General features: G+C 61.6%; 1 protein-coding gene across 2 annotated transcripts; it reads right to left on the bottom strand.

The window, feature by feature from the left end:
* Positions 1 to 845: 845 nt before the first annotated feature.
* On the bottom strand, positions 846 to 14,562 carry TNFAIP2 (TNF alpha induced protein 2). 2 transcript variants are annotated; one of them, XM_032482736.1, is made up of 12 exons: positions 14,250 to 14,562; positions 10,941 to 11,298; positions 10,014 to 10,638; positions 7,773 to 7,887; positions 7,503 to 7,625; positions 7,204 to 7,304; positions 6,439 to 6,537; positions 5,755 to 5,878; positions 4,782 to 4,904; positions 4,383 to 4,538; positions 4,067 to 4,188; positions 846 to 2,599 (listed from the first exon to the last, which is right to left on the bottom strand). In XM_032482736.1, exons 2-12 carry the CDS (start codon positions 11,281 to 11,283, stop codon positions 2,458 to 2,460), a joined length of 2,073 nt encoding a protein of 690 aa, XP_032338627.1. In that variant the 5' UTR covers positions 11,284 to 11,298; positions 14,250 to 14,562; the 3' UTR covers positions 846 to 2,457. The 2 variants fall into 2 exon arrangements, with proteins under 2 accessions (XP_032338627.1, XP_032338628.1); XM_032482737.1 differs by lacking the exon at positions 14,250 to 14,562 and adding an exon at positions 13,206 to 13,342.
* Between the last annotated feature and the right edge of the window lie 1,634 nt (positions 14,563 to 16,196).

Below are 16,196 nucleotides of genomic sequence, written 5' to 3'. Positions count from 1 at the left end.
ATCCTCTTCAGTCCTTTAATGTCTGCCCATATCGATTTAAAACCTCCAGCTGGTGCTCAGCTCCCTTCTTGCCTCCCCACGCGTCCTCCCTCCCCCTCTTGCTCTGCGGGAGGAACTGGCGGGGAAACCCCAGGGCTCCCACCCACCCAGGGCTCCAGACCACCGGAAGCCCAACCACAGGGCGTCCCTGGTGAAGGTCTCCTGGTGCTGGTCCCCCTCCCTTTCTCTCTTTGCTCCCCACTGTTTGGCAGGGTCCATCCCACCCCCATGGGCCCCACAGGTGGAGCTCATCAGACAGGGCTTCCCTCCCCCCTCCAGACCTCTGATGTCCGCCAGGGCCTCTGTCCTCCAGGCCTTTCCTGTAGGACCCAGACTCCACCTACCCTTGGCTCCCTTGGGGCCCCTCCCTCAGCTCTGGGGAATGGATTCTCAGAGATTCCCCTTTCCCTCCCAGGGACTTCCCCAAATCCCGGGCCAGGCTGGGGTTGATGGTGAGCTGGAGCTTTCCAGGTCAATTCCAGAAATAAGAGAGTAAGTTCCCACTGGCCCCTTGCATGGAGTTGAAATGACGGTCTGGAGGCCCCTCTCCCCCATCCTCAGGATGCTGGGGAGGCCAGACAGGTTCATGACCACATTACAGGTGATGAAAGCAGGGTGAGGTGATGCCCTGCCCCACAGGCAGCCCCTTCCAACACTCACAGGTGAGAAGGGGGCAGGATGCGCTGGGGGGGGGGGCGCACGGGGGATTTGGCTCTGCGCCTGGGAGGACAGGCCTGCCAGACCCCCAGAGGCTGAGAAAGTCACTGATGGCACGGCCCTGCTCCCCAAATAGATCAATCCTCAGCCACTTGTGAAACCAGCTTTATATCAACTCAGGTCTCGTTCCGAGCACACACACACACAAAAGCAGTGCTACCGAAAACTAACACCAAACATGCTAACTCCCATGAACGTACAAAGGCCTTTGTGCATCATTTACATGGGCCAGTTTCTGGCCACGGTACCTAGAAAGAGGAGGACAAACCCAAGAGAGCAGGCTGCAAGCCTCCTCATGGCAAGCCTACGTCTGAACTGCCCCTCTTGCCAAGAGGGCCTCTGGGGTAAGCAGAGGCCAAGGCGGGTAATTGAACCCAGCTTTTCCTGGGGTAGGACAAGGCACCCCACCCCACAGAGCAGGCGATGGATGGAGGCTGGGGTGGGCAAAGTAATGTCGCCACCCCAAAGATGCCCACGACCTAATCCCTGGGCCTGCGACTATGTTAGTTTCCACGGTGAAGAGGAGTTAAGGTGTCAGGCAGAATTAAGGTTGCTAATCAGCTGACCTTAACATCGGAGGAGGATCCTGGATTGTCTGGGTGGCCAAAGGACTCACAAGGGTCCTTAGAAGTAGAAGAGGGAGGAGAGGAGGAGTGCTGTGAAAAGGATTCGACCGGCCATGGTGTGGCTGGCTTTGAAGATGGAGGAGGGACACGGGCCAGGAAATACTGGAAGGCGGCCTCCAAGGAAATTCCCTGCTAGAGCTTCCAGAAGGAACCAGCCCTGCCAACACCTTGGCTTTAACCACTAGAGCCATGTCAGACTTCTGACCTTAGAACTGAAAGAGAAGTTCTGGTTTTAAGCTACTAAGTTTGTGGAGATCTGTTCAAGTGGTTAATAGGAAACTAATACGGAGGCCAAGGGGTGAGAGGTCAAGCTCACCCCGCCCAGACCTCAGCCCGCCTTCCAGGGCAGGACCCGGAGGCACCCCTGGGCCCGTCCCCGTGTGGGGGAGGGCAGAACCCAAGCAATCTCAGGAGGTCCTTGCCCTCCTGGGCCCATCCTCAGGGGAAGCCCGTGGGGAATCAGAGAGGGGTCGCGGTCTGAGCTGCAGGGGGTGGGGGGGCCCTCTGGAGGGGGCTCTGACGCTGGCTCTGCCTCCAGCTGGTTGTGTGACCCGACCCCTCAGGCTCCTTTCCAGGCCCTAGATAAGAGCCCATCTTTTCCTTTTTCTCATCCAGTTCTGCCTTCGATTCCAAACACTTGCTGAGCCCAGCTCAGTGCAGCCCTGGACCAAAGGAGGCAGGAGGGGTGAGGCTCAGGCCCTGGCCCAGGAGCTGGGAAGGCTCCCGCTGGGGTGCTTGAGAAAGCCAGTTCTGAGCAGACAGTGGAAGGACCCCGCAGACAGGTGGTGGCCCAGGATCTCTGACCTTGGCCACTCTTCCTCCGAGCTCCTTCCTTCAGTGCGAGTTAGATCAACTCCCCTCTACAGAGAGTTTCTCAGGTGTGGCCTCCTTGGCTCCCCACAGGAGGGGTAAACCAACCAGGGCCTGTGTACTTCCAGCTGCCCAGGGGCCTGTGCCTTGGCCAGGGCTGGGCAGAAGCAGCAGCAGAAGGCTGATGCCGGTCTGAACAGTCCCCAAACGGGATGGCGTCTGATGCTCTCCAGGCGCTCACAAGCAGGTCAGGCCACAGAAGAAGCTACCCAACCTTTATAAGTGAAAACAGGGACTTGGAGGGCGCTTGTGCCCCCGTGTCGATGTCCAGGATGCTCCGGATGCCCTTGACTTCGCTGTTGGACAGGTTCCCCTTGATGGCCAAGATGGCACTCAGGTGGCCTTTGCTGGCAGAAGAGTGTCCCCTCAGTCCAGCCTGCTCACCAACACCCCTGCTCCCACCTCTTCCCAGGTCCCCAGACTCCTAGCTGGAGCCACAGGGTCCTGCAGCCAACCCCCTGCCCACAAGGAGGCCCCACCCTCCTTGGCCCACTGTGCCCCGGCAGCACTGGCCACCGTGCGTCCCTAGAGCGTGCCGCGCTCTGGTCCACCTCAGGCCTTTGCACTGGCTGTTCCTCCTGGAATGCTCTTCCCCATGCCCTTGAGAGGACCCTCCTTCTCACCCTTTAGGTCTCAGCTAAAATGTCACCTCCCCCAAGAAGCTCCCCATCTCTAAAGTCAGCACTTCCTGTCGTTCACAACCTTGGGTAAAGAGTCTTTAAAACTGTACTCCTTTGCCCGACTACCTCGTCAGGGCCAGCGCTCAGCAGACTGTAAGCAACATGAGGGAAGATGAAGACCTGGTCTGTCTGGTACTTCATTGCATCCTGGTGCCTAAAACAGAGCCTGGCACCTAGTAGACCACTCAATAACTGTTGGTGGGTGGGTGGGTAAGTGGATGTGTGGATGAATAGGTGGGTGGATGCAAGGATGGATGGGTGGATGGATGGATGGATGGGTAGATGAATGGATAGGTGGATGGATGGGTAGATGGATAGATGGATAAATGGATAGGTGGATGGGTGGATGGATGAATGGGTGGACAGATGGATAGATAGGTGTGTGAGCAAATGGACAGATAGCTAGGTGGATGAGTAGATGGGTGGATAGGTGCCTCTATGAATGGGTGGATGGATGGCTGTGTAAGTAAGTGGATGGGTGGGTGGGTGGGCGGAGTGGACCAGTCAGTGGCTGCACTTGGCTGAATTGAGATAATCCAACTCCAGGCCTGTTCAAACTTTCCCAACCATACCAGATATTCAACCCAAAGAGAAAATTTCCCTGGTTTTCCAGATCCTCAGGCAGCCAGGGGTTAAGCCTCCACTCTGAAACAGGGGCCCCAGGACTCAGGGCACAAGTCAAGCCCCTGAGGACCCCAAGGCTGCATGGTGGACCGCAGCGTCACTGCTGACTTGCCACAACCTCCAGCAGGCCCCCGGTCGCTCTGACCTCAGGCTTCCCTCTGAGGGGCAGTATCATAAAGGCTAAGACTGCCCGGCTTTGTCATCAGCTCTACCACTGCCGGGCTGTGCTTCCTTGGACACGTTCCTTAAGATCTCCAGGCCTTGTCCCTAAGATGGGGTGGGAAGTGTCAGCCTCATCGGGTTGTAGTGAAAATCGAGTGAGCAGCCACAGTAAAGCCCAGAGCAGGGTGGCCGGCACAAAGTTCCAGTCACAGGGACTGCATCAGGAGGTCAGTATCGGAGCTCTCCCTACCCTGGAGGGGCTGATCCCGGGCCCACCCGGCCCCGACCACAGTGGGGTATGGCAGGGCCACGCCGCCTGCCCAGGTCCTCTGGTGACTCTGTTCTCACCTGAAGTCAGGGTACCAGGTGGCATACGTGGCCACCTCGATCTTGATGGCACTGGGGTCTTGCAGGCGAATGATTTCAGCGAGCGTGGGGAGGGCGTGATGCAGCCAGGCTGCCGGGGAGCCCTGCAGGCACAGGGTGGCCTGGTTGGAGGGAGTCTGTCCCTTCCTTGAAGGCCACCGGGCAGGGACCCAGAGAGGTTCAGGTCAGATCTGACTGGGTTTGGAGAGGCCCTGAGGGGCTGTCCTGGCCCCTGCAGAGGCCTGGAGGAGGAGGGTCGCCGTCCCAGTGGGAGCTGGAGGGGCGGGCAGGAGCTTACGATCTGAGTGCAGAAGTGCTGGATGAGCTGGGCGTTGGCCAGGATGTGCCCCGCCAGCTGCTGCTGCTGCTCCGCTGTCTTGAGGACAAGGCGCCGCTTGCTGAGGCGGATGATGTACTCCTTCACCAGGTGCAGGTGCACAGCCTCCATGAGCTCCTGGGCAGGCAGGCGGGGCCACGTGAGCCAACCAGATAGGGAGCTCACCCCCCACCCCCGGAAGCCTCGGAGCCAGGAGTCCAGGAGGGGCAGAAGCCGGAGCAAAGGGATGCATCTGTGTGCACGTGCAAGTGCACGCGTGCATGCATTCCTGGCTGTGTGCACACACGCACACACGTTGGCATGGGTGTGCAGACACCACCACCACCACCCCCCCCCGCCACCAGCCCAGCACTCCCTCACCTCCCGGAAACAGTCGTGCAGCTCTGAGAACTCAGGCAGCCTCTCGCCCACGACAGAGATGATTTCCTCCAGGGTCTGCACGGGGGCCGCCCAGCGGGTCCGTGTGAACCTCTTGAACAGCGGCTGTGAAAAGAGAGGCAGGATATTGAGTCGTGCCGGCGGCCACCGGCACGCACAGAGACGCACGTGGACGCACGTGGCCCCGGACAGGGGCGCAGCGCTGTCAAGGACTCAGGGAGCCCAGGGGACTCAAGTCCCTGCTCACAGGCAGGAAGTGGAGGCAGGTCCACATGCCCTTCTCCAAGGCTGACTCGCTGTGGCTCTGGAGCCAGGACAGCCACTTGCCTGCCCTGAGGCCTTTTCTGCTGCCTCCCTCCTTAAACAAATAAATTCCTGCATAAACAAAGCCTTGTGCTTGGCTCAGCCTCTGAGGACCCTGCCAAGTCATCCAGGGTCACTGTCTGGCCACCCACGGCCACTGGGCACTGGGGAAACGGAAGGCTGCCATGGAGGGCAGGCAGGGAGTCACTCCTCTTCCTTTCCAGGGACCCCTGCCTCACCCTCTGCTAAAGGCACTGAAGGGTTTCTGTAGATTTCCTGGCCCACAGCAGATGTGGTGGCAGCTGCCCAAGGCTCTAAGCATCACAGCTGGGACTTAGGCCTGGGGACAGGGCGTGGGCAGGAGGGTCTGGGGGAGCTGGTGGAAAAGTATGTGTAAACTGGAGGACTAGGCTGAATCTAAATGGGGGAGGGGCACTGAAGCTTCTGGTCTGCGCCCTACAGCCCTGGACGGCCTTCTAAGCTCCTCAGGTGGCTCCAGCCTCCCTAGACCTGGCCCTGCCCCATGCCTTCCACATGCCAGGTCTTTGCTTATGCCACCCCCTAACACAGCACACCGGAGCGCCCTGAGGCCCTCTCCCCGTCCCTCCAGCACTGGATGCCACGTGAGCACAGGGCAGGAGGTTCCAGCTACCTTCAGGTCTGCAAACAGGTTCTGGAGCAAGGCATCAAAGCCACGGCTCTTGAGTTCATTCAGGGGGCTCAGCAGGGGGCTCAGCAGGTCCTGTGGAGTCTGCCACTTCTGCTCCATGTACGTCCTGAAAGGATACACAGGTAGGGGGGCTACCCAGGCCCAGAAAGCCAGCTAGCCCGAGTGAGCCTTCCTAGCCATCTCTTTCACTCTAGGACCCTCAGTGGCCCCCCATTCCCTGTGGGAACAAGTTCAAGTCATCCCATCCATGCTCCCTAGGAAGGGCCCCCAGCCTTCTCACCCCCAGCCATACCTAACACCACATTCTCTTCTAACTGAGGGCAAATTGCTCTCCAAACTTCAGTCTGCTCATCTGCTTAATGGACATAATCACTGTACCTACTTGATAGGGTTGCCATAAAAATAAAATAAATCACTTGCACAAGTACTTGACCCACCAGCATTAGATAAATGTTTGCTGCTGCTGCTGCTGCTGCTGCTTCTGGTCATTTCCTTATCTACCGCCCTGCCATTTTTAATTCACCGTCCATCTCTACTTAAGCTACTCCTTTGGCTTCCCTCCCCGCTCCCGGGCGCCTCCCTTCCACCTCTCAGTCACCCTCTCTCTCCACCAGGCAGGCAGCCCCAGTGATTACCGCTCCCACAAGCCCCTCCCAGCGCCCTCACCGGAAGGATAGGCAGTTGTTGATGTTGGCCATGACATTGGCCCTGTAATTTCTCAGCTGTCTGCAGCACTCCAGAAAGTCCTCAAAGGCACGCTGGTAGCTGTTGAAACAGGAAAGGGCACATGCAGGACCAGCACAAACACTGGGACAGTAGCAGCCTCCCCTGGCCCAACAGCCTCCCCAGGTTGACAGGGCGCTTTTCCAGTTGGTCGGCACCAGGCCGCACAGGGAGGGGCCACCAGCCCCTAAGCATCCTGTCACTGGCTTTACGTGCTAAGCCAGTGGGGCCAGGGCCCCTGCAGAGCTCCTGAAGAGGGTGCCAGCCCAGCCCGGCTGCCCCGACTCCCCCCAAAGGCCCTGTCTATAGCTGGATGACTGGAAGAGGCAGTGAGTGGAGGGAGGGGTCCTCAGAGGTGGGGAGAGAGGCAGCCAAGAAACTTGTGAGGGTAGAGACCAGGGGCGTCACCTGGAGGGGAGGCCAAGATCTCGGTCCCTCAGGGGGCACTTTCTTGCTAGCTGAAGGCCGCTCTGCAGGGAGCTTTGCTGAGTGGGGAGGGTCAGATCACTTGAGGCTCTCAGTGCCCAGTTGGTTTTCCCCCCTACACAGTGGGACAAGGACTCCTGCTCTGAATGACAGACACCCTCGAACAGGGAGGGGTCCCAGATCTAGCTTGGATGCCCACCTGGGTTACCAGGGAGGGGTGGTGGCTCTGAGGGAGGTGGCTGCAGGGACCCCCTCCTGTGCACGCACATGTACCCCACCCACCTCCTCAGGACCGCAGCCAGCTCCACCAGCAGCATATGCTTTATCTGCGTGCCCAGTTCAAGGGTGATGCTCTCGGCCTTGGCCTGGCCCTGGGAGATAATCTGCAAGGGTAAGAGGCGAACTGAGCAGGAGCCCACGTGGTCCAGGGCTGGGGCAGGGGCAGGTGAGGGGGGACATGCCGGGACAAGGAGGGCAGTGCTCAGAGGCGGCAGGTGCATGCACTCAGGAAGTGGGCTCTGCATGGCGCACAGCGAGCTCAGGCCAGGCTGTGTGCGCGCACGAGGGGCCGGCTGTGCTACCTGGATGATGTCGATGGCCAGCTCACTGTGGCAGTGGCCGTCCAACCTCTGGGGGGCCACATCCTGGGCCCAGCGCTGTGACTCCAGCTCCAGGGCACGGGCCATCAGCTCCTTCACACTGGTCTAGGGGAAGGCGGGCCAGTCAGTGGGGCACAAAGCCCATGAGCAAGTCCGTCAGGCTCCCTGCCCACGTCCCGTCTGCCCCAGCCTCCCCTCCGCTTCCTTCCCGCCCCTCCTTGGCCCTGGCCCTGGTGCTGGCGCTGAACTCACCACCTCACTGGACAGGAACGTGGCCTCCAGCAGCCGGATCTGCTTAGCGGGGAGGAGGCTCCCAAGCCTGACTCCCTGCAGCTCCCCTGCCAGCTTGGGGCTGTTGATGACATCGCTGTGGGCAGAGAGGGGCTGCATGAGGAAGCCTCAGCACCATCCCTCAAGCAAGAGCCGCCTCCTCAGCCTGAGTCTAGCAGGCCTTCCCTCCACCCCTCTCCCGATCCCATCCCTGCTTCTCCCCCTCTGATCATGGGTCCTCCATCTGCTCTGTCTGGTTCAGGCCAAAACCTTGTACTCACCATGCCTCCTTCTACTCTCTCACCCATCACTCCTGCTCCAAAATAGTCTCCCCCCTGAAACTGATCAGCCTCGACCTCCCCCAGCCCCACTGCCCAGCCATCATCATCTCTCCCTTGGACCCTCCTCCCTGGCCTCCCTGCTTCGCCCTCACCTCCAACAGTCCCTCCTCCGCCCTGCAGGCAGAATCACCTTTCAGATCTGATCTCCCTGCTGGAAGGCCTCCCCTCTCACATGGATAAATGCAACTCCTTTCAGCATCTGGCTCTCTGCCCCCTTCCACACCCAGCCCCCTCTGCACTCCAGCCCTGCTGGCCATGGGTATCCACCAGCCCTGCACCCTGACCCCGGGGTGGCTCTGCTGCCCCAGAGATGGGCCAGTCCACGCAGGAAGGGCTGCCCCTTCCGCAACCCCACCCCACTCCACGGAGGTATATCTAAGCATCCTTGTGGTACCTTTGCTGGGTCCCAGAGACCCTCGGGACTGGCCCATCCAGACACTTGCTCAGGGTCCTCTGTCTGCCTGGAGGCTCAAGAATGGCCTCTCTGCCCCTCTCCCAACCTAGACATGCTGTGCCCCTTTGCTCCCGCACTTCAAGCCACATGGGCCTCAGAGCCACCTCAGACTCCCCCTCCCAGGGCTCCAGGCCCAGCCAGCCTCACTTTTCTGCTGCATTGACCCCACTGGCCTCAGGCTAAAAGCCCCCGAGGTCACTGGGACAGGAAGGCTGAAGGGGAGAGGCAGAAGTCCCTGGCATTTCCTGGTGAGTCAGGAAAAGCGAGAAGGAACTGGCTCAGTGCTGCCCTGACTCTCCCACAGCCCCTGCCCTGGGCCAGTTGCTCTCACCCTGCTGATTCCTTACCCACCACCCCCACTGGGCCCTTCCTCCAGTCCCCTAATGGAAGCTGAGCCAGCAGCACCCACCGTGCTCAATGACCACCCAGATGTGTCCTCAGGATCCTCAGACATCACTCACACTGTCTATACCACCAGGCTTCCTTCAGGCTTCACACCTGGGGCTGAGGCTGGCCCGCAGAGGAACGCCAGGCCTCCCACGCCCTGGCATTTACACACTGCAGTCAGTCCCTCCCCACCCAGCTTGTGCGAATTACCGACAAGCTCAGGGGTCCACGGAGTCTAGGTAAATCAGGGGACGCCTGAGGCTGTACCCAGCTGGTACCAGGTATCCTCCGTTGGCCAAGCCAGCCTCCCAAACTGAAGAGCTCCAGGCCTCGGTGGCCAGCTGCCCAGCTCCGCCGTGGGCTCACTGGGTAACCTTGCACAACGGGAGTCTTTCCAACAGGCCCCATGGCCCTACCTCACCCCTGCCCCCACAGCCTGTTGGATAACCCAAACTCTGATTCCCAGAATGCCCCACGGCTCAGCCTTAGGCCCTGGAAGATGGCTCCCTTTGCTGGAACAGCATCCTCCCCCACCCCTTCCATTCTGTCCTCTCTCCTTCCCTGCCAGATTCCCTTATTCTATTAGTGAGCTGCCCCAAGGCAGGGACATTGGCTCCTGTGGCAGGCAGAATTTTGTGCCTCCTCCTTGGGGCTGGCTTCCTCGACTGACCTAGGCAGGTTAGGGCCCCTGCTCAGGGCTCCCACAGTTTCTGGCCTCCTCTGCCACCTACCATCCTGCTCTGAATCCTCACTGCTTCACGTTCTTCCCAGACTGGGAACTCATGAATGAATGATGAAGCCCCTGCGATTCTCTGCGCCTCTGTTTCCCCAGCCGAGGAATGTGGCTGAGGCCCAGGAGGCTAGGGATTCCAAGCGCTAAGCAGGCCGGGCCCAGGCCCTGCCCCTCCGAGTCCACGCCCTGTCACGCGCCCTGTGCACTCTCTCACCAGGGGCTCCCTGCCCGCGGTGACGGCCCCTGCCGATGGGGCCTCCCTGCCCCTGGGGCCGCCACCGCGCCCCCCTGCGCCCAGCGCCGCTCACTTGGGGTAGAGGTTCTGCACCCAGACCAGCAGCATGTAGGTGTCGCGCTCGCACAGCTCGAACTGCGCCACGGCCGCCAGCTGGGCCGCGAAGTGCTTGTGGTAGCTCTCGGCGTAGGCCGCCACGACGCCGAATTCGGCGGGGAACAGCGGCTTCAGGCGCGCCGCCACCGCCTCCAGGTCCTCCTTCATGGTGCGGCCCATGTGCAGGAAGAGGCGCTCGGCCTCCGTGCGGCCCTCGGCGCCCGCGGGCGGCGGGCGGCCCAGCCGCTCCTCGGCCGCCTGCGCCACGCCCCGCCGCCACAGCTGCAGCCAGCTCCGGGGACGCGTGGCGGCCAGCCCCGAGGGCCCGGGCGCCGCCGCCCGGTCCTCGCGCTCCTGCGCCGCCAGCACCGCCAGCGCCTGGCGCAGCCTCTCGGGCGCCGCCTCCAGCGGCCGGCGCAGCAGGCCGAGCACCTGGTCGCGCAGCAGCGCGTACAGCGCCTCCACCTTGCTCTGGCGCCGCACCAGCTCCTCCTCGCTCGCGGCGCCCGCCGCCGCCGCCGCCCGCAGCTCCCGCTCCAGCGCCAGCAGCGGCCCCGCCGCCTCCAGCCGTCCCTGCTCCAGGTCCGCCTTGAGCTCCTCCACTGCGGCCAGAACGCTCCGTCAGCGGGGCTCCGAAACCGACGGCGGGGACAGGTCACCTCCCGTGGGCCCACAGGAGAGGAGATGGAGACCCCAAAAGGTGAAGTGAGGCGCCCAAGGAGGACAGGGGTCTCCCAGGCAGGACTGACCTCCCGGGGCCCACTCCCAGCCCCCAAGATCAGGGGGTGCAGGTGCACGCCCACCTTTCCTGCCCTCTCTGCGTGCTGGGTGAGTGGGGCATCCACTCTGATGGACCTCTGTCCTGCCCAGCCCCTAGCAGCTCAGACCTGGGGCCCCGGCCTACCTGTGGGCAGCCGGCCAGCCAGCCGCGCCTGGGACTCGGACTCGCCCTCTGTGTCTGCAGAGCTGGGCTGACCCTTCTTCTTCCTCCCTTTGGTGAAGACACTAAACACGTTGGCCAGGCCTTTTGACTTCTTCTTCTTCTTCACAGCCTCGTCCTCGTCCCGATCCGGGGCTACCTCAGCCTCCAGGGGTGGCACCAGGTCCTCGGAGGAGGCCTCTGACATAGAGGCTTCTGACTCAGCCTCCGATGTGGAGGGCAACTTCTGGGGGGCCCCGGGGAAGTCAAGGGCCCCTGGCATAGGCTGCTGGCCTGGAAGGCCTTGGAAGGTCATCATCTTCAGCATCACCTCGGCTCAGGCCTGCAGGTTGGCAAGGGGAGGGAATGAAGGGGTCAGCAGTCATGGTGAACAGGCCTGGCTCCTGGCTCCCCAGCCCAAGCACCCAGCCAGGCTGATCTGTTTCCACCCGTATAACTGCCAGACCTCTGGCCTCCTCCTGGCCCAGGTGGGCACCAACAACTCAATTCCCTCCCTGGACAGTGGTTGCTCTGCACCCACAGCTCCTTTCAGTACCCCCAGCCCCTCCAGAATCGCCTGGGGCAGGAAAGAAGCTGGGGGTGCCAAGCATCCCAGACAGAGGGGGCCTTCACTTCTTTCTGGCAAATCCTTCCCCGTCAGCCCACCCTCTGGCAAGGAAAAGGCACTGCAGGGGATAAGTACCACTCTGGACCCCACGAGACCCTGGGGGAGGAGGCAGACCCCGAGCTGCTGCCCCACTGAACAGAGCCAGAACAGAGGTCCAGAATAGTCAAAGAGCACCAGAGGCCTGGCCGAGGCAGGCATCCAGCCCCAGCCCCATCTTCCATCATGCCTGGTTCGTCTCTCGACTCTTCTAGCTTTGGGGTCCCAGAGGAACACTATGAGCAGATAAACAGCCGCTCCTGCTGGGACCATGGGTGGGCAGAGCCTGACTCCCATCCCAGTCTTGGCACTCAGGCTACAGAAACCATAGTGCCCCCTCAAACATCAAGATGTCTTTCCCACGTCAGCAGGGACAAGGGGCCCAATGAGGCACAGGGCTGCCTGAGGTCACCCAGCAGCCCAGACTAGGAACCCAGGCTTCCTGGCTCCCACTGCACCCTGCCGGCTCCCAAATGGGGTGACATCATCACCACAAGAGCTTCCGCTTTCTATGCCCTTCCTGAGTGCCCATCCCATCCCTTCCGTACTCCCTTCCAGGATTGGTGTTGTTTCCCTCATCTCACGAAACTGGCTCAGCAAGACTTAAAAATGCCCCTGTGGTCAACAGCTTGGGCTTGGAACTCAGATCACCTGGCTTCAGGTCCCCCTGCCTCGTGACCCCTACTGCCTCGCAAGCAACATTCAGAGAGGCAGGACCCCCTCGGGCCCAGCAGCACCTTCCCCAGCACCTTGACCATTGTCGGAGCAAGGCCAGGACCAGTGGAGGGGAACCTGGCTGATCCTAAGGAAGGGGGCAGGGCTAGGAACGGGGGGCAGACAGGGCTGGGCCTCCCTGGTAACTGGGGTGGCCCATTAACCACACTGCTTGTCCTCTCATCTAAGAGTAAATACACCAAGTCATGACTCATACAGCACAATGACTTCAATTCACCCCTGCAACAGCCCTGCAAGGCAGATGGGATGATCTTTCATCCAGAAAGAGAAACTGAGGTGGTGGGAGGTGGGATGGAGGGACATTAGGCCTGTCAGACTTTCCACATCCCCTGCTGCCTTCCACCAGCCCAGCTACCTTCTCCCATTTACCCAAGGGCTCATCCCAAACCCCTGGCCTTGAGCAGAGCCACTCAGAAGCCAGGAAGCCTGGGTTTCTCCCACTCCCACTGGCTTCACCAGGTGCCCTGGGTAGAGTTCTACACTGCTGGACCTCAGTTGCCTCCCCGGTGCCATTTGGGCTGAGTTCCACTCCAGGACCAAGCAGGAGGTACTCTCGGCAGCCCCAAAGCCAAGGTCCCCAGGTGCAAGGCCACTGGGCATTTCTACCCCACTGACCCCTTGCCCCAGCGTCCCTCCCAATCCATTCCATTCTCATGCCAGGCACCCACAGGAGCTGGTCTGACCAGCTGGCTGGGGCTGCTCTGCCCCACCTGGGCCCCCCACTGCCTTCCTGCTGGGGTGAGGGAGGGGGCTATCCTGACCAGCTGTGCTGCCCACCTGCCTCACCTCTGCCCTCATGGCCCCCATCTCCTCCGTCCCCACATGTGCTAGGCTCTAGCCAACCTCCAGACCTGGCTCCTGCAGGTCGCTGCATGGCATCGCTGCCTGCCCCAATCTGTGGCACAAAATCCTCCTCCCCTTCAAGGTCCCACAGCAGTCCCCCTGGCCCCGTCCCAGGCCTTGGGACTGAGGCAGCTGCTGCAGTAGAAAGAGAAACAAGTGTGGGCTCAGCTGTACCACCCATAGGGTGTGGACCAGATACCACCCTTCCTTCGTAGGCCTCAGTCTCCCATCTGTGAAATGGGGTGGAGTCCTGCTGAAAGGATACAAGAAAACCCACAAGCCACATGCTGGCACCTAGCCAGGCCTCAGTAAGGGAGTGTGTCCTGTGTCCCAGTGTCTCTCAGGCTAACCCCGACGCCCGGGTACCACAGAAGAGGGAAGAGAGGCACTCTTTTAAGCCCAGGCTCATGGCTGAGCACGCCAAGACAGGAAGGGGTGTGCTGGGAGTCACACAGTGTGGCCACAGCCTGTGGCCTGACAGTGGCAACCGTCTGGTCCTCCCAGCTCCCCCAGCTTCTCCTCAGGCACGCACACCCTCACCCTCCTTCCCAGGTTGGGGCTGAGGTTCACACAAGCCTCTCTGGCCTCTGAGCCTGGTTCCTCTTTGCTGGGCAGGATAGGGAGGCACACCTGTCCCCCAGATGAGGACATCCAGGCACAGGGAGGTGAAGTGACTTGGCCTCCAGCAAAAAGCAAGCCTCCCCCTCCTCCACTTTGAGCCTGGGCCTTCCTGCTACAAAAGGGAGACCCCTGCGCCCTCCCCCACAGCCCCTCCCTCCTGGCGTTTCAGGAAGAGCCCTGAGTTGGGAGAATCTCATCCGGACCCTCTGCTCCCTGACGCAGCAGCTCAGCGCAGGGACCTCAGTTTCCCTAGAAGTGGGGCTGCTGGAGACCTGGGACCCTCGGAGCGTCCCGCCCCCTTGGTCCTCTCCGTCGCGCCAGCCGCTCCCACGGGTGATCCGGTCAGAGACTCGGGGTCGGGGCGGGGCGGGCAGGCAGGCAGCCGCGCGAAGAGGTGGGGGACGGACGCACCGCGGGCGGAGGTCACTTACTGTGTCCGAGCCGAGCCACCGCTGTCCCGGCCTAGCCCCGCGCTGCCTGAAATAGTCGCAGACTCCGCCCCCGCCGGCCCGGCCCGCCCCGCCCGCTGCCTCCGCGGAAAACCCGCGGGCGGAGGCCAAGGCGGAGTGCGGCGGGGGCTGCCTGTGTCCCTGCGTCCGGCGTCGCGCGCGCCCCCCAGGCGGTGCGGGGCCTGCCCAGCAGGGGAGGGGGGGCCGGGTCGCTACCTCCCACCGGCCCGGGCCGGGTGGCGGGGCTGGCAGAGCGTCGCCCGGGTGTGTGGGGCGCGAGCACCGGCACCCGAGGTTGGACCGGGATGGGTCTGGCGCCGACCCATTGTCCCATGACGGCTTCTGATTGGCTGGCAGGAAGGGGCCCCCCGCGCTCAGGACCACGGCCGCGTCACACAGCCGGCATCCATCCACCCCAGCTCAGAGGAGTCCCCCTCCGCTCCCCAGCTCGCTCCAACTCTGGGGAGTCCCCTTCCCCCCGCAGAGTGCCTGGGACGGTCCCACCCAACCCCCTTGGCCGGCGGAGGATCACCCCCTCTGGGGAGGGCGCTCCCACTACGGCCTTCTTGGAGGAGCCTCCCTAAGGGAGAGGGGGCTGTAGGAGTGGGTGCTTTGCTTACACTCCCAAATCAAGTCTTGCTTAAAATGAGGAAATGGCTCACAAAAGTTGCCCGAGGTCACACAGGCAGTAAACTGCCGTCTGAACACACCCCCAGGCTGGTGGGACTCCCACTGAAACACTTCCCATTTCAGGGACCAGGGCTGGTCCAGGACAGGTTCCTAAAGGCACAAGGCAGGGGTCTTGAGGGCTCAGGCTCAGTTCTCACTCAGCCCAGCTTTGTCCTCACTTGGCGTGGCCTTGAGCATGCCTTGTTTCTCTGGGTAGTCAGGCCAGTCTGTCAACCGGCGGGAGGCGGTGCTAGTGAAGAGTACCCCCTTCCCTGTTTCACATCCTAGGAATCCCTACCCTCTGCAAAGGACCCTGCAGCTCAGGAATTTCCCGACTTGGCACCAGCTTCCTTTTTGCTCTTAATAGAGCCTCTGCTCCTCCCTCCCTTTTGTTTGGTACCCCCTCCCCCTCAGGGCTGAGCACAGATCTTGACGCCTGGGAGGCATGGCCTCCCCAGCAGGGCAGGGGGGAGAAAGGGGTGCCCTTTGGAACTGAGAACTTCCTCTTCCTCCTTGGGAATGGTGGCCAAGGGCCAGCTTTGGGCTTGAACATGGATCCTGTCCCTGGGGGGGCTTGCGGGGAGGGGAAAGGGGACTCCACCCCTTCTCTCCTGATGGCCCCAGGGGTGACATTTTTCAGATCTGAACCAAGAGTTACCATGCCCCATGACTGGGAGGGTCATCCCAGCCAGCCCCCCGCCAAGGTTCATCCAGCCAGACAGGGGTGATGAGGATGAGGACCACAGGGTCCTGGCTCACTGCCTCTGTGACTGGCCGCTGTGGCCTTGTTGTGCAATCCCCGCATCTTCCTGCCAGGCCTCCTCTTCTAACCCCAAGCAGATTGGGAAATCACTGGAGAATCCAAAGCACTCCGGGTCATGGGGCGGGGGTCTTGTTTTCAGGCTCGCAGACCCCACTGTCTCCTCAGAGCCTCAGACCCTGATCCTCAGGGGCAGGAATAAGGCTTTGCAGGGTGGGTGCTGGGTGGCCAACCTGGTCCCCAGCTGCCACGCCACCTGAGCTCCCTCTCCGCAGCCTCACCCTGGGCTAGGGCCAGGGAGTGGGAAGAGCTGCCCTCCCCTCGCGTGGCTGCATCCATCACTTCCCCTTTTCCTGAGTTCCGGCGTGGGAGTCAAGGGTCACATACGTGATGCCCCCAACACAAGGGAGATCCTCTGAAAACAGGGCTGCCTAGAGGGCCAAGAGGTGTAACAGCCCACAGGGCAGACAGGACAGGAGCTATTCTTACCCACTCTTGAC

This window comes from Camelus ferus, chromosome 6, assembly GCF_009834535.1.
Source record: "Camelus ferus isolate YT-003-E chromosome 6, BCGSAC_Cfer_1.0, whole genome shotgun sequence".
Classification (NCBI taxonomy): Eukaryota; Metazoa; Chordata; class Mammalia; order Artiodactyla; family Camelidae; genus Camelus; species Camelus ferus.
Note: the sequence above shows the minus strand (reverse complement) of the source record. Positions and strands in the feature narration are given on the sequence as shown.

Bases quoted from the DNA above. Each gene is read 5' to 3' on its own strand.
- TNFAIP2 (XM_032482736.1), bottom strand. From the start codon at position 11,283: ATGCTGAAGATGATGACCTTCCAAGGCCTTCCAGGCCAGCAGCCTATG. The intron at 5,879-6,438 runs GTGAGGGCGCTG...GTATCCTTTCAG, and splicing joins AACAACTGCCTATCCTTCCG to GACGTACATGGAGCAGAAGT. The intron at 4,905-5,754 runs GTAGCTGGAACC...CTCTTTTCACAG, and splicing joins ACCTGTTTGCAGACCTGAAG to CCGCTGTTCAAGAGGTTCAC.